The sequence below is a fragment of the Oreochromis aureus genome, linkage group 1, assembly GCF_013358895.1.
Source record: "Oreochromis aureus strain Israel breed Guangdong linkage group 1, ZZ_aureus, whole genome shotgun sequence".
Taxonomy (NCBI): domain Eukaryota; kingdom Metazoa; phylum Chordata; class Actinopteri; order Cichliformes; family Cichlidae; genus Oreochromis; species Oreochromis aureus.
Genome location: NC_052942.1, coordinates 11,888,934 through 11,913,726, shown reverse-complemented (window position 1 = coordinate 11,913,726; position 24,793 = coordinate 11,888,934). Strand labels below are relative to the sequence as shown.

The 24,793-nt window shown below is 39.9% G+C and overlaps 2 protein-coding genes across 6 annotated transcripts in view; both read left to right on the top strand.

Moving 5' to 3' along the window:
* csnk1g1 (casein kinase 1, gamma 1) overlaps positions 1-17,128 on the top strand; it is a 33,688-nt gene extending 16,560 nt beyond the window's left edge. For 2 of the 5 annotated variants that reach the window (XM_031744508.2, XM_039607898.1), the window contains exons 5-13: positions 1,052-1,203; positions 2,243-2,477; positions 2,592-2,677; positions 3,415-3,499; positions 3,653-3,801; positions 3,882-3,989; positions 4,752-4,862; positions 8,598-8,704; positions 12,810-17,128. In XM_031744508.2, the coding sequence (XP_031600368.1) occupies positions 1,052-1,203; positions 2,243-2,477; positions 2,592-2,677; positions 3,415-3,499; positions 3,653-3,801; positions 3,882-3,989; positions 4,752-4,862; positions 8,598-8,704; positions 12,810-12,864 (1,088 nt within the window). In that variant the 3' untranslated portion in view covers positions 12,865-17,128. The remainder of the gene's footprint in view (positions 1-1,051; positions 1,204-2,242; positions 2,478-2,591; positions 2,678-3,414; positions 3,500-3,652; positions 3,802-3,881; positions 3,990-4,751; positions 4,863-8,597; positions 8,705-12,809) is intronic. The other 3 variants (XM_039607903.1, XM_039607909.1, XM_031744507.2) reach the window with 3 other exon arrangements.
* Positions 17,129-18,817: 1,689 nt separating this feature from the next.
* On the top strand, positions 18,818-23,050 carry LOC116324019 (40S ribosomal protein S17-like). The gene is made up of 5 exons (XM_031744554.2): positions 18,818-18,884; positions 19,632-19,783; positions 21,707-21,812; positions 22,015-22,080; positions 22,923-23,050. Exons 1-5 carry the CDS (start codon positions 18,882-18,884, stop codon positions 22,998-23,000), a joined length of 405 nt encoding a protein of 134 aa, XP_031600414.1. The 5' UTR covers positions 18,818-18,881; the 3' UTR covers positions 23,001-23,050.
* Positions 23,051-24,793: the final 1,743 nt, after the last annotated feature.

The following is a 24,793-nucleotide window of genomic DNA, read 5'->3' as shown; positions in this document are numbered from 1 at the left end:
TTTTGAAACTTTGCAATTATACTGTATGTCCGAGGACTGAGTATAGCTTTATTGTTCTATTATAGCAAGGTCCTTATGATTGGATCTCCCTTTGAAGTTTCTTGAGAGGACTTTTTTAATAGGACTCTGACTAGAAGTAAGTAGGGCCAAACTTTGAGTCATACTTCCCTGAAGGCAGTTAACAGTTTGACCTGATTTCCTGTTCTTTGAAACTAAAGTTCAGGCGGTGGTCAGGATAACAACAAAGAATACAAATGTACCACCAATTATGATTAAAAAATAACTATGAATTGCATGTGCATATAACTGTAAATCCTGCAGATTGAATATATATTTAGATTCTGTGATGTGCAGCCTTTTTGTGCCCAATTAAAACTGCAGGAGGAAATCAATGCACATGTTGCTCTTTTTTTCAAGTTTAACAGTTAGAAGGAGCTTTCATTCCCAGATTTTACAAAGAAGTAAAAGAGCACTAGCCTTTATGCAAGTTCCAGTGACATCGGACTGATCACCCAAGACTAAATTACACTGTGGCAAGAGGTAAAATAAGAGCCGAGTTGACAGATGGACAGGATTTTTGAGCAGTGAGAGTGAGTAGAGCAGACAGATCATAATTCAGCTGGGAGGTTGTGATATGAGGCAGAGAAAAGATTAGTTTTCAGCTTGCAGAGGCAGAATGACACAGTATTTCACCTCAGGGTTAATGTTTACCTAGCAGCTTTCTCTGTTCTGTCCTCAACGACCTCGTAGTGCTCCTCCTCCTATCGGTCCATTTGAGGGCCTCTTATGGTTGACCTTGGACCCAAGTTGGAAATGTCATTAGTCAAGGGAGACGGGAATAATAAACAGAGGATTTTAAATACTGTATACAAATGAAAAACACTGAGCTTTTTTCTGTGTGTCGTGTTTACTATCCCAAACACGACATACCCAGCTTTTGAGAGTTGTCTTGGATTACTTTTAGATACTTGAAAATATATAACATATATAAAGACAGCTACTGGGTTTGTGTCGCCTTGTAATTTTTGTTTCTTTCCCCCTTGTATTTTAGCAGAAGGTGTGCCTCAGGTGTTTTACTTTGGGCCCTGTGGGAAGTACAATGCCATGGTACTGGAGCTGCTCGGCCCAAGTCTCGAAGACCTCTTTGACCTGTGCGACCGGACCTTTTCACTGAAGACCGTGTTAATGATAGCAATTCAGCTGGTGGGTTTGGAGCTTTGTATGACACCATCACAAAAACAGTCTTCTACTCACTTACTATGGCTGATGAAATCAAATACATTGAACATAAAAACTCTGTGAAATTTCTATGAAATGGTTCAAATCACCATCTACCTACGTGCAGAAATGGCACAAACAATTTGCTACTTAATATAATAAAATATTTACTGTAGTTTAATAATTTGCATGGCAAGTCAAGCACAATTTACATTTCCAGTTCATTACATATTTTCAGTACAATCCATTTTCATACTATAGCAATGAACCCTTGTTTCAAAACCTATCCTGACTGGATATTTCAGAGGCTTAATCCACCAAGCCTTTACATTTTATATTATGTTCCAGAATTTCCAGCACAAAATGATTCATATTGAATAAACTGTCCATATAGCTGATTTTACAAGTCTTGCCTGAATACCTGAGGTTCTTGGAGCTTGTGGAGAGTGAGTCTCCTATTACCTAGTATGCAAATTAGCAATCTGTTAGTATATGCATTCTTTTGGGCAGATTTGGGTAGACTGGAAGCTGTTGTGAAGAGCAAAGCCACCACTGATTCACATCAAGTCTGAGCAGCTGTGAGGGTGTAATAACCCAGTCTTTGAGGCGCCTTATGCACATCAAAATTTCTGACGTTTTATTTTGTCAGCACAAAAACTGCAGTGCTCTTGTAATATAGATATCCTCTGAAAAAAATGTAAAGACCTACATAGAAGCTCAGCACAGAGGTTTCCTAAAGACTGCATCACATCCACCCCACATTATGAATTTACTATGTTGCTCATCTTTAATTTTTTTCCTAAAAAGACCGTGATTCCACTCTAAGTGCAACAAGTTAAACTTAAGTGTTAAAAGTTGTTGTGCTTCTTTAATAAACCATAATGCTGAAATTAATTATAACTGAGAAAATAATGTCAACTTGGCTCAGCAGAAAAACCCATTTTCAAAAACTGTGACTCTGATTTAGTGACCAATTTAAGGAATTTTGTTCATTTACCATGACTGATGTGTTCTTCATCACCAGATTTCACGAATGGAGTATGTGCACTCTAAAAATCTTATCTATAGAGATGTAAAGCCCGAAAACTTTCTCATTGGACGGCAAGGAAATAAAAAGGAACACATCATTCACATCATTGACTTTGGCCTGGCCAAAGAGTACATCGACCCCGAGACCAAAAAACACATTCCCTACCGGGAGCACAAGAGCTTGACTGGTACTGCGCGATATATGTCCATCAATACACACTTAGGCAAAGGTAAGAGTGATTTCATTGTTGCTGTTGTTCTGGGATGTCTGTTTGTAAAACAGATGCTTTGGCACATAGTTGTTGAATTGTGTCAGTGAGATGTTATCATATCTGTTGATGCAGAGCAAAGTCGGCGAGATGACCTGGAGGCTCTGGGCCACATGTTCATGTATTTTCTTCGTGGGAGTCTACCTTGGCAAGGGCTAAAGGTATGTAAAGTATATGGACAGTTTCCGAGATTCTTTCATCAGGACTCTCATCGTTGTATAACCCTAAATTCTAACACACTCCGAGTTGCTGTGTAATTTATATTATTTACCCATGAGTAGCTTCGGCATGTGCTGAAAGTCTGTTCAAAACAACTGACTGAGAAAATGTACTTCTGAAGACTTCAGCTTTCATTGTGTGTATCTCTCCATTGGCACATTTAAGTCTTTCTTAACGAATACTAAAAAATAAGGCTAAACAAAAGTTACAGTTGAAAATGAACCAGCTGTCATTTTGTGCTCACAGTTCAAAATTCAAAGTCTTTAGAAGCTTTTCTTCAGGCTAATGTGACCAGAGTGGCACAGTTGGTTGTTAATTGAAGCAGTAAGCTTCCTCTTCCTCTTTGCTTACTACTCTGAATCCTGTCTGCTTAACCACCTGAAAATCTCCCAGAAAGTTGATTCTGTTCATCACTTGACAAAACGTTTCTCCCACTGAAAACGCTACGTCCAGATGAACAGAATCAGCTTTCTGGGATTTCCTTACTTGGATTGAACATGCAACAAGAAACCTTAAATGGTCTTGATGGCAATAAAGTGATCAGTAGTATCTTGCTGTAACTGTGTCTTTGTGAAACACATAATACTACACTCATGGAAGCTCAGTTGATTTTTCAGAGAGAGCGTTTGCTTCAGACATTTTAAACAAGAAAAAACACTTTGCTTTGAATCTTTTTCAGGCTGACACACTGAAAGAACGATACCAGAAGATTGGAGACACAAAACGAAACACTCCCATCGAGGTCCTCTGTGAGAACTTTCCAGGTATGCTATTGAGAGCCTTGATAGTGTGAATACTGGCTGTGATGTAACCTGATTTTTCAGATAAAATGATCTAAATGTCGTCCCACTACACAATTCGTACGGATTTATCCTCATGAAAGGTGAAAACATTCTTGTTGGTTCTGTGTAATACAGAGGAGATGGCCACCTACTTGCGATATGTGAGGCGGTTGGACTTCTTTGAAAAGCCAGACTATGAATATTTGAGGACTTTGTTCACGGAACTGTTTGAGAGAAAAGGATACACCTTTGACTACACCTACGACTGGGTTGGCAGGCAGATTGTGAGTAACGGATCACATTTTACATGTTAGTAATTTCACCTGTTTGACTGCAGAGCTGAATTCATTGTTATTCCCCTCAGCCCACACCGGTGGGGTCTGTCCATATAGACTCTGGAGCATCTGCAGTCACGAGAGAGAGCCATCCTCACAGAGACCGACCCTCACAGCACCCACCAATCAGAAACCAGGTACGTCCGGTTGAGCAATGGGGACCAGACTGCTTCATGCCATGCTGTGGTCCAGTGGGTGGGACCCATGGTGCATTACAGCCTGAAACTCCCTTTACTCTCTGTATGATGATCTCTTTGCCAAGCAAAGCTTATGTGCATGCAGTGACAATAGGATGTGCTATGCAAGTATTCTTTTGAACATCTGTGTATATTTAAATGCTGGAAAATTAGTTTTAAGGCATCAGGGCAAATTTATCCCAGTCATCTTTGCCTTCGTGTTTTGGATTTACTGTGCGCTTTAGATATTGTAGATAAACTTTTGGCAAGTGTTTAAGACCATAAATTAAATTAAACTAAATTCTGGTAATTAACAGCAACCCACAAAGATGAAGGCTGACTGAAATAAAGCTTTGCATTAAGCATTTAAATAGGTTAGTTGTTAGTGGTTTATGCTTATTTTTTGTTATTCAGGTGTAATGAGATTGAGGCCAAAGTTTAAGACCTGTGAGCTTGGCTCCATTTGGCTTCAGGCTCATTAGTTTCTGATTCAGTTTTATGGCTGAAGCCTTGCTATGATTTTGATTCACTTTTTTTTTTTTTTTTTTTTTCAATTTTGTTCATTTATTTATTTTTTCTTCTCCATTTCTCATGCTGCTTTGCATGGTTACCTTGCCTCACACACCCAAATATCCATCTTTCCTTCACCCCCCTCCCCTTCCCATTGCACTTTCAAACCCACTTCCCTTCACATCACCGATGCCACCCCCGATTCCTAAGCAGACAGCAGCCTCAGATCGACGAGGAGCATGGGAGGTGCAGCCCGCACGCCAAGCAAACTCCTCCTATCTGACCTCCCACCTGACAGCGGACAGGCACGGGGGCTCAGTGCAGGTATACACCCCTCACCTGATCAACCGGCAGCCCCCACCCAATCTCCATGGAGTCAGATCTGTCTCAATAATCCAAACAAAGATAAATACACTCATAAATATGGCTTGTAAATGGAAGGGAAAGGCGCAAAGGCATTTTGTGTGACAAAATCCCCCCCCCCCTTGGGAAACGATATGTTTTGAAGGGATTAGTCTTATTTTGAGACAAAAATTTTATTTGCAAGTTAAACAACTATGAATACTTAGGAAACTCGTGTTGAGCAAAGTACTCAAGCATTTAATTCATATTATTTTGCAAAAAATTCTGCTACTAAACTGGCATTTTTATTCATCTTCATTATCTAAAAGCTCATAATTAATCACAAAACCCTGATATAGTAACTAATGCTTTATGCCAGACATGAATTGCATTTATTTAGTGTTTTAGCCTCATGTGTGAGACAGATCTACAACCATATACCTCCTCCCCTCCAACCCTTTTGCCCCTGGCTGGGAAATGTTAATTTTCTGCTCCACCATATGCATGTCATCTGGTGCTACCCACCCCAGATGGTGAAAGTGTGATTTAGCTTTATAAACAGCAGCCCTTCTTGGGGCATTTTGATCTCCAGTCCTACAACTCTTCATGATGCTTGGACATTCTTTGCAAGATCAAGAAGCCTTCTGCATGGCAGAACGACCTGGCATAGCTAGCTAATTGCATGCTTCTAAACCATTACAGGCCTTTATGCTTAAAGGAACATATTGGTGTAATTTTGTCTCCTAGCCCATTCCAGAGATCGTCTCTGTCTTCAACAGGGTTTCTTTTGCTTCTGGGGATTCCTTTTATTAAATGGCATTCTCATGAAAATAGTTTGGAAATGTAAACATTTTTTATAGATATATTGTGAAACAGATCATTTCCTGGAGTGCCATTGGTAGAAATGTGGCACTCTGTGAACACAGTGTGGAGAAAAGGGTGCTGTGACCAACGTGGTCATCGGACTTGGCTTTTTCAGGCTTTATTATATTACACATCAGAATCAGTTATTTAACTCATTAAAGTATAGATCATCAAAGAGCGAAATCTCTCTTGTCCTTTAATGCAAACACAACTTATGTCTGTCAGAATAACTGCTACACTGTTACAGAAAGCTCTTTTTTTTTTTTTTTAATGTTCTTTTTTTTTTTTTTTCCCAACATTTCGTACACAGTCAGGTGTATTATCCTGAGATCTACTGATGCGTACATATTCAATCAGGTGAAAATGTAAGGGGAAGTTGTTGGCTTTTTTTCATATATTTGGGCAAGTAAACCTGGAAGTTTACAGATAAACACAGATTTTTTTTCTTTTTTTGTGTGTTGGGGGAAAAAAGTGGGCATATCAGCAAGACAGGCTTGGCTTTTAAAGAGGCAGGCAGGGACTTTCTGTTGTATTTTTTTTTTTTTTTTTTCTTTTTTTCTTCCTGTACCATGAAAAAACAAAAGGAAGCCAAGTTAATAATATCTTTTTTAGCATGAAATGTTTCCTTAAAAGCCATTATACAGCTCAGGAATTCTCTCTCGGTTCAGTTAAGGTAAAAAAAAAAAAAGACTGAATAGGTGTGCTCGTAATTAGACACTCGTTCAGACATCTGGGATGTGCCTTTCTGGGAAACAGAGACACACTGAGTGGAATTCAAGTTGAGATTTGATTTTACTCGTCTCTATGGTGCCTTGGCTCACATGTGTGAGCAACGCTGCTGACTGATTGCGTATGATAAAGTGGATCCACAACAAGTGCGTGATGTGAAATGAAATTAAATGTGTGAGTAGACGTACAGTCACATTTAATTTTTTACAGTCTGGCTACACTTTACTACCTCACCATCTGCACTGCTAGTTTGTCTTATCCTATCTGTCCTGTCCTATCCTTTGCATATTCTCCTGTCAGCATTCTTATAAATTCAAACATTTGGGTAGGAAATGGCTATGCCTCATTCAGGTGTCTTTTTGTGCCTATGAAGCCCTGGGCCAATCAAAGACAGAGTTTTTTGGCCACAGTAGGAGTAGATGTGTTTGGCACAGACCAAAGAGCTTTTCGGAAGAAGACCCACACACACAGTGTGAAGCATGTTAGCAGATATGGTTTGGGGTTTCTTCCCCAGGGACTAGAAAGCTAATCGATTGAACTATTAATCCTGGAGGTCACCTTTTAACAGTGTAATGATTGTAAGCACACAGCAAATCCACCAAGGCTGAGCAAGAACACATGGAGGGTTATGAGATTGGCTACAATAGTCACATTTCAGATATGAAATATGTCTGGACAGTAGCATTCAAGAATGCATACAAGAAATTATTATTTATGCTTAACATCGCAATACTAGCTTGAAACCAAGTGATTACTTACTTCTTCTAGACAGGAATATTGAGAATTTTCATTGTGGTATCTTCAAAGAAGATATGTTTGCTTTCCTAAATATGTCCAAAAAGCCAACAAATCCACTTTACTCAATTTTTCACAAACTATATGTACTCATGAGTGCATGTGGGCACACACAAACCCATTTTTGTGACAGATAAAAACATTGCTTCTTTTTACAGGCTCATAAGTTCAAGAATACATGCTTGCTAGTGGCATCTTGATTTTATGATTTGTCCTTCATCTAAACATGTTTTTACAGAGCAGGATTAAGGTCACAAGGGGTATGACTTTTTTGTTTTTTTTCCTCCCCAGAATCCCTGCTTGAATTTTAATAACTAAGAATTTTGACTATATAAATAATAAAAATAATAATATTTTTTTTTCTTCAGTGGCCCCAATCCTCTTATGTGTGTTTAAGAAGTCCTTTTATTTTTAAGTAATGAGTCTATAGGTTTGCTGAATGGATTCCACAAGCAACAGAAAGATGTTGGTGCAGTTTTGCTTTATACCAGGGTTGGGCAATTGATTTTCCCAAGGGGTCACATGATAAACCAAAACTGTTGAGGACTGCACCAATAAGCTGAACTCAGTTCTGCTCAATATTAACTGTTTCTTTGTTAGCTTACCAGTGCAGCCCTTCTCAGTAGTACCAGTTTCTCATGTGGCCCTTTGGGGAAAATCAGTTGCCCTCCCCTGCTCTATACAAATCTATTAAAATGAGTTTTCTACATGTAGTTGTAATTCTCCATGTTTGGTGAAGTCTTTACTTTAGTTTCAGGTGTGGTCACTGGTGAGACCTAGCCCTTATATACTGGAGGAACACAGTGTGTTTGTTGATGAAAAGCTAAACTGGACTACAGCCCTGTATTTACGTGATATTGTAATTACTGCAATCTGAAATTTGCTTGCCTCCCTCCCAACCTGTGCTGTCTTTTGGGATTAAGTTTTGACTCTTGAAAGTCTTTTGTTTTTTTTCTCTCTGGAGCATTTCAACATTCTAACTTTGGTGAGTCGTTGCTGTTTTGGGGCAAATATCGATACACACAACAAGACTATGCTTGTATGACTTAAAGCTACAAAATAGTGAAAAAAAATAAGTAGCAACACCATTCACAGACTGCAAGCCAGGTTTTTCTTCATGTTGTGGTGTTTTTTGGGGGGGGTTTTTTTGCTGCCACGAAACTAGTTTCTCCCAAAACTAAATGAACTAGGGTATTTGCGTTAACTTGTTCTTTGTTAACCAGGTAAACTTTCTGTCACAGCAGTGTCTGGTTTTTCCATATGTATCTGTTGTGTGCACTGAGACACACATAAGTGGTTTAACTGATCTAACACCAGTCTGTGTCACAGGTGGTAAGCTCAACCAACGGGGAACTGAATGCAGACGATCCGCTGGCTGTTCATTCCAACGCCCCAATTACAGCTCCGCCAGAGGAGCATCCGCCCGACGAGGCCAAGTATGTGTCATATAGCCACCACGACTCTCTTCCATGTCCATCTGTCGCTTCCTCTCTTTCCCTCTTTACCTCCCTCTGTCTCCTTTTGCTATAGTCTGGAATTGTGACAGCTCCAGCCACCAGCTGTCATCTTCCACCTGCCCCTCTTATCTGTCTGGGTGTGTGGGTTTACGATCTGCAACCAGTCTCTATATCCCTCTGTGAATTTTCCTTTTCTGTAAAAAGAAAGAAAGCCATTCTACAGTAATGTGCAAAAGTAAAAGCCAGCCCTCATTTCTTTAATAGCTCTTTGGAAATCACCCCGGTGGAGCAAAAATACAAAACTATTATTTTATATCTATCAAACTATGTTATCTTTAAGACTTTTCCTAGATTCAACTTAAAAATGGAAACAAGTTTTGTTTTAACGATGGGCTGCTAGTAACAATATGCCTAAAGTTCTTTGCAAAGTTGTTTATGTGTAGACACGACGCTAGTTCATCCTTTGAATTAGGTGCCATTTTATCCTTGAGTAATTCATAGGTCAGTGTTAAGTGGTTTAACATACTGAAGAAAAAAAGCAGCCACTGGCCGACAGAATGCCTGGAGAACTATTGCTCAAGAGCTCTTAAAAAATTACAGGAAAACCTGGCTCCATGGCAGCAAAAAATACAGAAATGAAGGGTTGCCTCAAGACTTTTGCACAGTACTGTAGATTAACTAATGCACCCCCTCATGCCTGTGCCCAGCCGATCAACCATTAACATAAACTACAATCTCTAAAGCACACAAGTAGTGTAAAAATCATTTAAATTAGTGTTAGCACTGGTTTGAGCTGGTAGCAGGAACTAACCGGTAAATGGTGCCAGTCTTAAGCATCAGCAGCTGGAATGGTGCCACTCTGCATGGCTGGCCAGCCACTGAAAAAACTGCTGTGCAAGCTGAAGATCACACGGTTTGTCTGACTGACAAGAAGTGAGGGCAGCTCTTAGGATTCACACAGCTCTCAGACAAAACAATATATAATAATGAGGAGATGCGTAGTTTGAAACGGAATTAATAACAGAAATGTAGGAATCAACTTTAAACACATTTTCTTCATCCACCATGCTTTATGATATAAGCTAGTTATTTTATATGACTGCTTTGATTGAGGGAGGCAGCCATTCCAATTTAACTTCAGCACTGGAAAGATTTATGATGCTGGGCCCATTTCATACAGCGCTTTCAGCTCCATGTGCTTTACATTAAAATAACAAAGTCCAAACATCAAACAAAGTCAAATAAGACCAATAAAAATAGAGGAATTTGAAAAAAAAAAGAAAGAAAGAAAAGAAATATAAGTAAGCAAATTAGATTAGATTGTGCGTAACTTTTAATTTTACATGCAAATAAACAAAATTTGAGAAAATTAGAGCAGAGGATAATCAATTATTTACTTTTTACTTTCAATTATTCACAAATTTCTTCAATTAAAATCAATTTTTAATAACCACCCCACTGAGTAAGTAACCTCAGAATCAGTAAGAGCCTTAAAAAATGAAGTAGTTAACCCAAAAACAAAATTGTTTTGATGATTTTAAGACATTTCTGGCAGCAGCCTTCGGGCAGCTGCTCGACAGCTAAAACGTCGTGAGCACTCAACTTCATAGCACGTCCCTGACAAACTTTAACAGTGTATATATAAATAAATACTAAGTGTTTAACAGAACACCTTGCTGAATTGCTGGTCCATTTTATGCTCTTACTTCATGTAGTTTATGTACACACTGGTGTTCTAGTAACATGTCTGACAACATCAAAATGAGAGCGAGCGCACCTCAGAGCTTATTGCGCGCTATTAAACCCCCAAACACCCCAGGAAAAAATCACTTATTGCATACTACATTCTAGTATGCTTTACATATAATTACCTATGAACTTGTTTTAGATAAGCTTCAGTTCAGCTGTCTGGGAAAATTTAATGCTGAAGCGATTAACCATGAACCGTCTTTAACAACAGTGTTTATAAATTGTTTCCTTTTTGCGAGTCTCCTCCTGAATCTCCGAGCTGCGTGTTCTTTTTAATGTGCATTCATTTCTGTCTCTGCCCAGATGGCCGGCCTTGCTGCTGTTGTCTCCTTTCACACGATTGCGTGATATGATGATTGGTGTGTTTTGTGCCCATCTCTTTGATGCCCCATCAAACAAGAATTTTATTTTTATTTTTATTTTTTTAATGACATAATGATGGCAAATTTATTTAAAATTGGCCTTAAAGGAAATATTTGGTGTAATTAAGCTGAAATAATACGACATTTTTATTCACAATCATGGACTGAATCTAAAAAAGACAAGCAGCTGTCTTTATAGGACCAGTTTAAAATGTTAAGCCTCAGTTGCACAGCCCTAGAGACTGGTTGGTGACCGTCTGGCAAACACAGGTTGCTAGGGAAAAATGTCTATTCTCCCCAACTTTATTGGCAAGTGGTTGCCGGCTTTTTCCATGTGAAAGTAGTCACAAAGAATGTGTTGCAGTGAAAACCTCGGCTTGGGCGCTAATGGACTGTTTGCATGAAACTAACTTGTCTGCAAACATTGTGAGCTGTAGTGGAACCAGGCCTGTGGGCCTAGAGACTGATCCATTAGACTCTACAGCATCCTGTGTCCAAAATAGGAGACAAGTTAACGTCACATGATTAGTGGTCACGCGACTGAATACCTGCATGTTCGGGGGTTTTTTGCATTAATATTTTCACCTATTTATGGGATAGAACAAATCTAGTTACTTAATTGTTTTACTAAACAAGAATAGTTAAACTACATTATCTTAGTACTTGTCGTAGCATTAAAAAGTCTAGCCACCCACAGTGCACTTTTTGCCAGTTTTTTAAGTGAGCACTTAAATGTCAACTCTTGTGGTCGATTGTGTTTAACATATTAAATGAAATATTCAGAGAAAAACAAAATACAGCAAGTATAAGGAGAAAATGATCTACACACCAAACAGCTTTTGTTAAAGGATTTTTTTGCCTACGCTAACATTTTAGAAACATGCTCAAAACGTGATGCCGTATCATCCCCGTTCCCGGGAATTCTAGGAGACATAATAAGCTGCAGGGATGTTCTGTAACCTTCTCTGTGACCTTCTCTCTTTTAACCTCTCTTAACTTTCTGTCTCTGTGTCCACCTGTGTCCTGTTGGTGCGTGGGTGTGCATGTTTGTGTGGCATGTTCCCAGCCCCATCATCTCGGTCTCGCTGTATTAATCTATCTTTCTTTTCTCTTTACACTCCTCCCTCTCTCCTCCTCCTGCTCCTCCTCCTCCTCCTCCTCCTTCTGTAGCTGCGTGAAAATGCTCAACCTGTGGTGAGTCCCTCTCTGCTCGTCCACATCAGACTCATGGGACAGGGAGTGGACCAGCCTAGGCTGGGCCCAGTGGAGTTATTTACAAAATGTAACCAGACTCTCACTGGTGCATATTATATAGTGCCCACAAACACTGTCAGCTGTGTTTACTGCCAAGTTTCTGCCCGTTTTCTGCATTTATTAAACCTTGCTGCCTGACAAACATTAATACATAATATCAGGCCAGAAAGAAAAACTCAGTGCTTGAGAAAAGTCTTTTTAATTATGGCTCCTCTATAACTAAACATTTGACTTTAGGTTACAGCCTTTTTGCATGGAACACCACTATTTGTTAGATATTAAATGAATCTGAGGGTACCCAGTCACTGTCCTATGTCTTAATCTGCTTTTTTCTTGTCTTTGTATGTTCTTATTAACCGTTGAGGCTCACCGTGTCCTGTGACTTTTGTGTTCACTGCTTGTTTTTTTTATTTATTTTTAAAGATTTTGCCTAGGAGAAGTATTACCTTCAGAGTCAGTTTGTAGTTTTTGTTCCTCTGCCATTTGTCTGTTAAAATGGTGGGAGGTGAATACGCAAACGCTTGGTGGATGGGAGTACATCCATCGTGTCCATGTTAAGGTGTTACTGAGTTCGTACTGTTCTGCTTTAAAAGACAAAGAAATAAGACTCCGATGAGGCTCCTGTGATATTTAACACACTGCCGTGTTTGTTCTTTCTCGTGCTCCATCTGACGCTTCTCTCATCCACGCGCTCATTTAACGTCCACGTCTTTCTGCAGGTGTTGCTGTTTCTTCAAGCGGAAACGGAAGAAGAACACGCCACGGCACAAATGATCACACAGCACCAGCCTGAAACGTTCCAACTGTTCGGCTCAGTCGATTGTGATTTTATTAGAAATCAGTAAGGTCCCGTTCAGAATAGAAGAGGGAGTCATCTGAGAGATCTTGATTGAATTGTTCTCCGTTTTTTGGACAAGTTTAAAAACGGTTTGCTGAGATGTACAAGATGCTTGTGTCTTCTCGTGGGATTTTTTTTTTTTCGTCCTTCTTCTTCGCCCTCCACCCCTCTGTCAAGCTGTGCCGGGTTGTGTTGCAGGTCAGTCGGCCAAATGGGAAAAACCTTTCTGATGGAATTTTGCAGAGGATAATCTTTTTCTTTTTTTTTTTTTTTCCTTCCTCCGCCAAGACTCCCAACATCAGTATTTTTTTTTTCTCTTTTTTCTCCTGAAGAGGAAGAGATGGCACCTCCTGTGGAAACTTGGTTCATTACGAGTCCTGCTTGACTCATAAAATCATTAACTTCAGTTCCCTTCTAATCTCCTAAATGCATCCCGCCCTCAGTTTGCAAACTCATTATGACACAAAGCCCTTTATGATGATTCCTGATGTAGGAACTGAATGTAACACAAGAAGAGCCAAGAGTGTAACCGCCTATCGTCACATACAGGCACAAAGAGCATCAGTCTGCCATTTGGCCTCTGCACGTTTTTTTTGTTATTGTTGTTGTTGTTTTCTTTTCCCCCCGTCCTCCAAAGAGGTCAACCCTGGGACTGGGACCGGGGCCTGAGACATCAGAAAACAGAGACACCTCGTGTACAGTGTTCTCTGAGGATGATTTCTGCTCATGCTGCTTGGTTAAAGCGCTCCCCTTAACCTCGCTGCTGTCAAAACACACTACAGTCTCTTTGGACTCTCCTGCAGTTTTTGCTCCTAGCCTTCGCTGAGCAGCAACATGACACTTGTAGATGCAGGGGAGTGAGAAAACAAATGCTATTTATGCTATTTATCTCGGTTTCCACCAGTTTTTCCTACTAATTCTTACACATACGCACTGAATGTATGGACAGTAAAATAAATGACTTTAAAGCATTTATATAATCTGTCACGTGCACGGGAAAGAAATTGCAGTTGGGGAGTTGAGACCAATGTTTAAAAAAAAAAAAAAAGGAAAAAAAAGGTGACCAACTAGGTGGGAGGGTCTGAAATGTTGATCTTGTAGACATTGGGGGATGCTTTGGAATAACATGAGGAAAAAGTGATGTGAGGCGCTTTTGGGGAATCACAGCCTCTGAAACGCTTCTGTCCAATGCCTTAACCCCCCGACCAACCTACTGACCGACCAACCGACCGCAGTCACATCACCAGTTGGATGACACGTTGGCGGCATAGTTGATGTGAGATTTCAGTGTCTTTTTTTTTCTTTTCTTTTTCCCGTCCCCTCCCCTTTTGGGTATCCTGTGTAATAAAGAGTTGCAGACTGTTCCCAGCTAGTGTGAGAGCAGTTAATGACTTCCCCTTTGTTGACACACTGAAGATGTATTCCCAAGAAAGTGATGCCAAATGGAACGTTTTGGTGTAATGATGTGTAACGGTGTTACAGATGTCCCCCAGATGTCCCCCGCCCCCCAGTTACCCTTGTGCGTACCAGTGTGAAGACCCCACGTGCTGCAAAGTGGTGTGTGACATTTGGACGACTGCTGAACCCCCTTCTCCTTGTCAGCACGGGGAGAGGAGAAAAAAGAGAGGGCGGAGAAGTGAACCTGTCTGTACCATTCTCAATCTTTATTTAGTGTCACAGAGGACTGCCTTGAAACAAAATCCTCAGTACGTCACCTTGCCTATCCTCCTAACAGAATGAATTACCATATGTGTGTTCTTTTTCTTTTAAATTTTACATCTTATGCTAATGTGAATTTGTTGAATGCAATTTTTTTTCTTTTTTTTTCATTCCAAATAGCCATGTTTTTATGGGGAAAGAGAGGTTAAACAAACAAACAAACAAAAAACAAGCTTGAGACCATGACTGCACTACATTTGTTGACCCCGGCTTTCCCTGACGAGACCTTGCCTTCTTAATACTGTACTTTAAATGTGCTTATTACTTTAATTGTAGCTGCCTCGTGTGCTAGGCCTTCCCTATAGGGTGCAGGGAATACACACACACACACACACACACACACACACACACACACACACACACACACACACACACACACACACACACACACACACACACACACACACTCTCTCTCTCTTCTGTTTTTTGCCCCACCCACTTTTTTGTTTGTGTGTGTGTGCCATGACAGCTTCCATTCACTCCATTTCCCTCTGTCCACACACACACACACACTCATTCATCCAAGACCAAGATGAGTGGAGTTTCAGGTTTGTCTCCATCATCTTTAGAAATATGATGTTGTAGATGTTGCAGATTTTTCTCAATGAATCAGTATGTAAACCTGCTTGTTATATGTATTTACACTGTATAGCTTCCAGTTTATTTTATTTTTTTTAACCCCTGACACGTTGGTTACTCTGGGGTCTAAGTTATTGTGTTATTGAAAGTACTTGAATTTGAAAATCTACGGGACCTTTTCTTCTTTTCTTTTTTTACCCCTTTTCTTTTCTCGGGCGTTACCATAGTAATTCCACACATAGGATTTGAGGGGAACGGTGGGAAAACCAGGCTATCCGAATGACAGGTATTCATGTCTCTGATATGTCTTAATGCCTCTTAAAGTTTATTTTTTTCCCAGACAAACACGTGATGTCAGCTGCCTGCGATTGCCCCTGCTTTCATCAGCAGCGGCTCGGCCATTTCATTCCAGCTGCCTGAGGAAAAAACTCAAAGTATTCTGATATGGATATCCAGACTGTAGCCTTCAGTCTTTCCCCCCCATGGATTTCCCTGAGTGCCATTTCCTGAGACTACTACTAGCCCATGCCTTTTACCTGTGCCAGGAAAATATGAAGTTGAATGTTTTATTATTTTAGTTTTTTCTGTCTTTGGATCATTGCATTCCACCTTGTGTCCTTGAAGGGGTCCGCTGTCATTTTTGGGAAGAATCCTCCAGCAAACGTGGCTCAGCGCAGCAAAGCGTTGCAGTGAAAGTGTTTCACGAGTCATTCCCATTAGTTTCTTTCATTCACGATGTCACTGGAGAGAAACCGGACACCAGGTTTATTATTCCCGAGTCGGATGTTGTGACTGATCATCTTTGCGACATTTTCTTCTTCCGTTAAAGCTTGCGGGTTGTCCAGCTCTTCAGCTCCCGGCTGAAATGCTCGATATGTTACTCTGATGTATCCGCTTTTCTTGCTGTTGGCCTCATGCAGAGTGGTATAGGAGTGCTCTGTGTGATTTGTATCTGCATGGCTTACCTGGAGACGATCTCTCTCTCTCTCTCTGTCTCCAGCAAATTTCCTCACCTGTAGGGCTCGTATACTGTTGGGTCAGTGAGTCAGTTTTGGCTTCCAGGCCTCATGTAAAATACATCAAACATTTTCATGTCTTCGTTCCTTTTCAGCGGCCATTATTTCTTACACAGTTCACTTCAGTCAGACTTTGGATGTGTGTAACTTAGTCAAAGCAGAGGACGGTGTGAAGTGTGAATGAACGGCTTCGGTCTCTTTGGGTTCTCTGGCACTTTTTCCTCGTTGCTGTACTGTAGACTTACTGTGTGTTGGATTTACTGTATTTTTTTTTTTTATTTGAGGGAGAGGCCTTGGGTGACATTTGCTACAATATTGTGATGATTATTTGAACTGTAAATTGTACAGAGTTCACAATTGTAGTCTGTTTTCTGTTGGGAATCCATATAAAATCGCATTCTCTGATCATTTTTTCCTTTTTTTTTTTTTTTTCCCTGACTGTGGAAAATCAAATTGTACAGCTCCAGAGTTTATCCTCCTCCCTCGGCAGTTTTTTTTTTGTTGTTGTTGTTTTTTTTTTTTTTTTTTTTCTAGAGCCTATGATTAGGAGGAATCTTAAAACTGTAAATAGATATTATTGTGCTGAAATATGAATGTCACTTCAAAAATGTATTTGAATGAGTTAGTCAAGGGCTTCAAGAATGAAGGACCCACATTTCTTTTTATGGTTTCATATTTTTGATTTGCAGAAAGGTAAAGGTCCTTTTTATCTGAGATGCCTATGTTTTATTTTGTTTTGTTTTTTTGTTTTTCTCCTTGGATTCATATAATACAATGTGTCACACATGAACCTTATAAAAATCACTTTTTATTCCCTCCACACCTAAAGGGAAAACTCCAATTTGCACCCTTTTTTATGTAAAATAAAAGATCTCTCCACCTTGTGGGCATGTCTCTTGTGACGTGATTTTTGTACTGTCTGCTTCAGGAAATGTTTTGACTTTGATCAAGTTTTTAATGTGTGTAACTTATGAACCCAGCAGATTTACTCACTTAATAACCACAGCTGGGAGGACACTGGGGGCTGGTACCTCATTTCCTGTGGCACGTGAGGTTTTTAAATACCAAAGACGACGACGACATGTCTGTACACATTTGAATTAGCAGTTCTGCAGCAGTAGTCCATTTCAACTGTTTTCAGCTCAGTGTCTGCATAAGGATCTCTGACGCTTTCTATCAGTTCAGCTGTTTAAAGACAAGTTATAGTTTGTTTTAGAGTTTGACTGATAGAGGAGACCAATACCAATATTTTAGAGATTTTAAAATTTTGATATTCCAATATATCAGCCAATATTTTTTTCCTTACGTGGAAGTTTTATACTGCCCTCTGGTGGACAAACAGTGCAACACCAGCTCTTACAAGGTTGAAGGGTGTTTCTCCCATCTTTTTCTTAATTGTATTGGTTGATGTTAATGCTGATACCTATAGACTGGCAAATGTCTAATATTAGGCTTGCAAATAAGTTGGATGGTTTGATAAAAATGGACATTTGTGTCACAGCAGCCAAAACAAGAATGTGGCTCATTAAAAATAAAGCTTTTACCATCAAATAGCTGAGGAAAGAAAATACACAAATAAGCTCACTTGAATTAAGATGTGGAAAGGTCAGTCTGCAGGTTTTGAGTTAGAATTGGAATTTTATAACAAACTCAAATTTTGCTCTTTAAAGATTTTTAATGCCATTATGGCCGGCCAATGTAAACAGACCATTTCAAAACAAACTGGTGCTGGAGGTACAAAAGCTTTGTTTTGCATCTGTCACAATAAGGCATTGCATGTAGTTTTAAATGCTAATTCAGCAGCTACAGCATCATGTAAGTTGTGAAATGGTTTTAACAAAGACAGGTCATATTTCTTTTTTTTTAAATTTTTTTTATTTTTATATATATAAATATATTTATAATAAATAAAAAATTCTAAGATTTATATCTTGCTGCTCTAGACAGCTTGAAAACTGTCACTTAAAAAATTGAAATATATTTCACGCTCTAAAATCAAATTTCCCCAAATCCATCTTGGACTGAGACACTCTTAGTCCCATGGGGCTGCTTTGCACAGAAAATATTTGAAAATAAATAATTTCATATTGTGGCAAAATGTTAAACCTCTGAGCAGTGCACTCCAGGTTTTAATTTACTGTATCAGTCTAATTAGTTAAAAACATAAAAAGGTGACTGTAATTTAAAAAAATGTAACTGGTTATTTCTCAATTTTTGTATTGCTGCAAAGTAGTGTATGCATATGAATGAATGTTTGTGCTCTTAAAACAACTTGTCATCTGTAAGACAAAATTACAAAATAAGGTTCAAATCTCAAAATGTTGATTTAATTTATTATTTTTTTGTGTCAGTTTGAGTTATTTTCTCAGCATTTTGAGTTTTTAAGGCTCAGCTCAACACTAACCATGACCCTGACACTAATCCTAATTCTAATGTTGATTTATTAAATTGAAATTTTGAGATAGAAATCCAAATCTTGATTTATGTGCATCACACAAAAATAGTTCACAGTAACGTGAAGTTTTCTCCTCCCACCGCTGGGCGGCGACACTGCTCGCTACGCTGTAGCAGCGCTGCCTCTAAACTATAAACTTCCGGTGTGAGCGTGCGTTAACCCTTTTCCACCGGTCCGAGTCAACATGGTGGGTCCACGGAAAGCATTTCATCTAGTCGTCCTCCACAATCCTTCACAATCCTCACTGGCTGTCCCGTCACCGAGCGGCTACTACCGTCAGTCTGCACACAGGCGACACGAAGATTTATAAAAGCGGGTTTTCGACGCACTTTGGTGGCGTTAACCATGTAAACACAGACTGACTGCTCCCGAAGTAACCGGGCACCAAGCCGCAGGTTCGCGGTGCACCTTTACGGGCAGTCGGCAACAGTTTGGCTCCGCTCGTGTTTGTATGCTTCTCATACCGAGTTTGTGTCTGTTAGTTGTTGGAGGAAAGTTTGCTCATAAGGACAACTTGACTTCAGTCTTTAGCCGTCTTTACCGTGGTAATGTTTTGCACGGGGTCTAACTGCTCGGTGACTTGAGGATGGTGATGAGCTTGTGTTCAATGTACTCAAAATATGTTTTAACGTTTATTGGCCATTAATGTCTAAATATATGTTTCATCTGTTAAATAAGCCGTTAAATGTGATTTATAGACGTTTAAACTCACTTGACATTCCGTCATATAATCTGTCACTACGTGATTTTAACATGTAGTCAAGCGTGACACACTTTGCCGCTAAAAGCTGTCATACCTTTTCTCTTATGCCAAAGTTTTTAAACTGCAGACAGTGTTATTGGGGGGAATCAGTGAAGATATTTGAAATGCCTTCTTCAGCAATTCATACAGGTGAAATCTAAAAAGTCTGTGTGCCCCCTCCTCCTCCTTCAGGGTCGAGTCAGGACCAAGACGGTCAAGAAGGCCGCCAGGGTGATCATCGAGAAGTACTACACACGACTGGGCAATGACTTCCACACCAACAAGAGGGTGTGCGAGGAGATCGCCATCATCCCTAGCAAACCTCTGCGTAACAAGATTGCAGGGTGAGTGGGGTTTCAGCTGTGTGCACTCCTGCTTTAGCCTGAGATCATGATTTGTTAAGCACAGATTTAAGGCAGAGGATTTCAGATACAGCATGCTGTTATTTCTTCAGCACAGCTTCACTATCCTGAGAGATCAAACATTATTTATGAACCTCTGTCCCTTTCAGAGCACACCGCACAGGAGAATGTCAGAGCAGCCCACATAGATGTATTTGAGGTCTGGTGGGGCCAAGCGTTTAGCTAGCTGACTTGTAGATGGTAGTAATTTTTTCCAAGTGTAGCTTTAAATCAAACTCTGGCTTGGTTTTCCCCTTGGTGTGGTTCCTTTGTGCTAAAGTGGCTCAAAACGGATGTAAAAAAACAAAAACTCTAGTGGTTAATTTATGTTGAACTTTATCTGACCTCAGTCTGACCGCAGGGGTAGGGTGTTTGCAGTTTGCTGGCAGTCCAGTGATGGCCCGTCTACCTGCAGTGAGCTTTGTTGTCAGATGGAGGCAGTGTACGAAGTATGTGGTATAACCGGTCTGTGGGCCACTCTTGCTTGTCTACTGGTGGCCCATTGGCCATGGAGAAGAGTGAAGTTGGAACAAACAAAGAGCTGAAGTGAAGTAGATTGTTTAAAAACAGTGAAAAATGTACACTGTCTATGCTTTTCATGCCGTATCTCTGAAGTTGTTTTTCATGGTGAAAACAAACTTCCCGAATCTGTGCCCCTTGTCAGCCAATCAGCATTAGGCAAATGCTTATGTCATCAGTTTCCAGTGACGTTAAGTAAGGATTTTGAAGGACTGCAAAGCAGCAAATCTGTGGTGGAGCTGTGGAAAAAAAAAATGACGTTTTCCAATCAGCTGTTGCATGTTTGGGGTGCAGAGATGGTGCACTCCAAGTCAGAACCTCTGAGAATTCCTCCCTCTGATTTCCTGCCGCTCGTCATGTCAATGAAACATGAACGCTGTTTTATTCTTGAATTCAGGCTTTGTCTTCATTTGTGCAGGTTTGATTTTTGATATTGAATGAGATTGATATGTTGTGTTTTACATGAGTGGCATCTACTATTTTTTTTTTTAATTATTATTATCATTATTATTATTATTTGAGGGGTTGCTTTTTGGGTTTTCTCATTTTTTGAGAAAAAGGTAACACTCACATGATTTATAAGATATATCTTCTTTGTGTCTCTTGAATGAAGGCGGTGAAGAACCAGATTGGCAATAAAGTTTAAATGTGATTCAGGTTAGGGACAGTGCATTTGCTTTACAGCGAGGTCTGGTTCAAGTCTGCTGTTAGGCAGTTCGCATGTTCTCTCCGGGTACTCCCGCTTCCTCTCGCACTCAAAAGGCATGCAGTTAAGTGTGCATGTGAGTGGGAATGAGCCCTGTGACAGACTGCTGACCTGTCCATGGTGTACCCTGCCTGTCAGCCTGATGTGATTCGGGGGGAGGTTGTTTTGGGGGATTTTTGGTTAGTTGGTTAATTTTTAAAAAAAAAAGAAGAAGAAAAAAGACTCAGCTGGTATGAGTGAAACCATGTTTCTGCAGGTGAAACGAGTTGATGAGCTTGGAAGACGATTCATGTGAAGTGGTTGTTTTTAGCTGAAATCGTTTTTCTCAGATTGTTAGATTCTGTGTGTGTGATGTGCTTCTGTTATGAACCTGAGAGCTGGTGCACAGTAGCCACTCATTTAAACTCCACCATTACTGTTTTGAATATTTTATGTGTTTGGTCTGAATTAGCTAAAACTTCAGACATGCTGAACAAAAGTTAAATCATAAAAGTTGTTCTGTTATAAACTGAGAAACATTTTTATTTTGCTGCTGGAGGTTTGGAGTACATAGAAATGTGAACTGCTTACAGTCAGAAAAAAATGATGTGTACTAATCTGCTGTAGGTTTCTAATTGTGTGTTTGCTCACTTGTGTCTCAGGTATGTGACACACCTGATGAAGCGTATCCAGCGTGGTCCAGTCAGAGGAATCTCAATCAAGCTGCAGGAGGAGGAGAGAGAGAGGAGGGACAACTACGTCCCAGAGGTCAGTTCACTGTCTTCTGTCCTCCCCGTGCCTTAGGTTGCACACCTTGTGTCGGGCTACATTGAGCTGCTGCCGCTCAAGTGTCCACGGGTTTCCTTAAGCATCTTTGTAGTCACTGAACATTTCTCTCCAGCTGTTGCTGGAGTAAACATGGAGGTGAAAGGACAGTTCAGGTGGCTCATTTGTGTCTCTCATCCTGTAGATTTCTGCTCTGGACCAGGAGATCATTGAGGTGGATCCAGACACAAAAGAAATGCTCAAGATGTTGGTGAGTGTCAGATGCTATTTGCTGATTTACTTGGTTGCCACATAATTGAAAGTCCTGAATTTGCAGCAGAACCCTGACATATGATTTCCTTTAGTAACACTTAATATTTTGATAAAGAACATAATGGGCACATTGCAAAGAAATTGCCAGGTGTAATTTATCAATAATGGCCATTAAGTACCAGTGTGTTTAGTGGGCGTGGGAAGGAAGTAGTTCTACACACATTAAATGAGTGCATTAAAAGGGTGGAGCAATCACCTGTTTTTTTTTTTTTTAACTGACTTTTACATTTTTTACATTTTTAACTGACAACTGACTGAGTTTTTGAACAGAGTTAAAGCACACCCATATTTATACGTCATGCGTCCATTTAGGCTGATGAGCTCTGGTGTGTGGTTAGAGCAGGGTGAGCAAAATTAAGAATCCAATACATTAATAAGCAGAGAAAACAAATATAGAAATAGAAAACACTGGCATGTCTTCTCCTTTTTCTGCGACTTCTGTAAACATTTTTCTGAGTTTATGGACTCAGGAAAATGTCCTGGACATGTTACATCCTGTGGAAAACGCTAACATGATGATGGAAATGTTCATCTAGAGGCTTCATAATTGGACTTTACTAAACACTGACTGGCATCACAATGGCTGCATCCACCTGTAATCCAGTCAGAGTAAAAATGAGAAATAATCTGAGCAACAAAGTCACTTGTTGAAAAATTGAGATATTTTAGTTTAATGTTTATCATTAGTTTTTATTTAGTCTGTGGTGTCATTGCTAGCTGAACTGTCGTGTCAAAGCTTTTAACTTGGTCATTTAAATCACTAAAACTTTCTTCTTGTAGGACTTTGGTGGCCTTTCCAATCTTCAAGTCACTCAGCCATCCATCGGGATGAACTTCAAGACGCCACGAGGACTTTAAAATCATGTTTAATAGCTTCTGAATAAAGACAGTTGTTAAAAAATGTTCAATTTAAAGCCTCTTTGATCTTTCCTAAAACATACATGAACATTAAGGAGTGCACATTTTCATCAGCCAAACTGTGCTCTTACTGAGAAAGCCAATAGAAGCGCTTTGGATGGGTAGTGGTAAATTAATAGAGAAGAGGCTCATTGCATCATGGGAATCCACAGTATGCCGATGGTACTTTTAAGTACTCAAGTATGAATTTGAAGTACTCGCATAACACTTCTGCTTCAATAGTTGGGCAGTGGTATTAACTGAATCAGGTGCTTCTAAAGCAGTGTTTGCAAGTAAAAGTAACCAAGTTAACATTTAAATGAAGTTCTACTTTATAAATTTTAGTTCTATAGCCTCTTTTACATCATACATATTACAACCGATTTTTCTACACAGCATTAAGCATACACTGAATTGTTAATGGCAATATTGGCCAAGGAAAATCTGATTTTAAAAACTTTAATACTCAAAACCTTGAGTAGACTTGAGGTTTCTACTAAACAAATGAAAACATTTGGTAATAATGTAATTTCACTGGGCTGAGTCAAATCACACAAAGTAGTTGGTGTAATTAAAGTGATCTGTACTGCAGATGCAATGCCATGGTTTTAAAGAAGGGAGGGGGGGAGCATTCATGGCTGGTGTTTGAAGCCTGCCTGCATCAGGAAACCAGCCCCTAGCTTGGCCTTGTACTAATGACCAACATCCATCCATTCCCTTCCACTTATACTTTTCAGGGTTGCGAGTGGTGCTAGAGCCTATCCCAGCTGTCATAGGGCAAGAGGCAGGGTACACCCTGGACAGGTCGCCAGTCTGTCGCAGGGCCGACAGACAACCATCCATCCATCCATCCATCCATTTAGCTTGATCAGCTGATCCTTTCCATGTCTTTGGACTGTGGGAGGAAGCTGGAGTACCCGGAGAACGCACCTATCCCGAGCTGTCACACAGAAAGGCTGTATTCCAATTCAAGGTACACCCTGGACAGGTCGCCAGTCTGTCGCTAAGGCCAACACACAAATGGGACAGTCAAGCATTCGCGCTACTCATATTCACAACCATGATGGGTAATTTAGATTGATCAGTTAACCTAATCCCACTAATTGCATGTCTTTTTGGACTGTGGGAGATTTGATAAGTACCTGGGAAGAACGCACGTAAAACATGACTGCGAGAACATGCAAACTCCACACAGAAAGGCTGTATTCCAATTAGCTAAGGTCTGCAGCCTTAACCATCTCACTTTGGGATCTAAATATAATATGGCCAATATTAAAGACCGCTAAGGCCGGAAGTTATTACGAGGCCTGTGAAATGGGACGGTCTAAAGATCCGTCGCAGCTGCTCAGGTTGCCTAGCAACCATGACACCAACCACTGGAAACGTTTCATACAGCATTGGTTGACAGAAATGAAGGAGAAAATCTTTTGTTCATTTTGTTTTTGTATGAGCTTTGTTTGATTTGATAAGTATCTGGGACTGAGACCACGGCACTGTAAAACATGACTGCTGGGCTTCATTTCTGTACTGAACAGTCATTTTAAGATTAGTTAGTAGATAACAATTAGCTAATGTTGTTCATGAGACTAAAGCCATCTCACTTTGGTGATCTAAATATAATATGGCCAATATTAAAGTTAGTATTATATTAATCATGATTAGTTATTACAGCAGTGAACTTGAACTCTGTGTCAAATGCTGAGCTTCAGTAAAGATTCAAGTTGCAGTTATTTATATTTCCTATCACCTTAAAT

What these genes read in the sequence shown, in the direction of transcription:
- LOC116324019 (XM_031744554.2), top strand. An exon ending in CTGCGTAACAAGATTGCAGG is followed by an intron (nt 19,784 to 21,706) that starts GTGAGTGGGGTT and finishes CTTGTGTCTCAG; the next exon opens with GTATGTGACACACCTGATGA. An exon ending in AAGAAATGCTCAAGATGTTG is followed by an intron (nt 22,081 to 22,922) that starts GTGAGTGTCAGA and finishes TTCTTCTTGTAG; the next exon opens with GACTTTGGTGGCCTTTCCAA.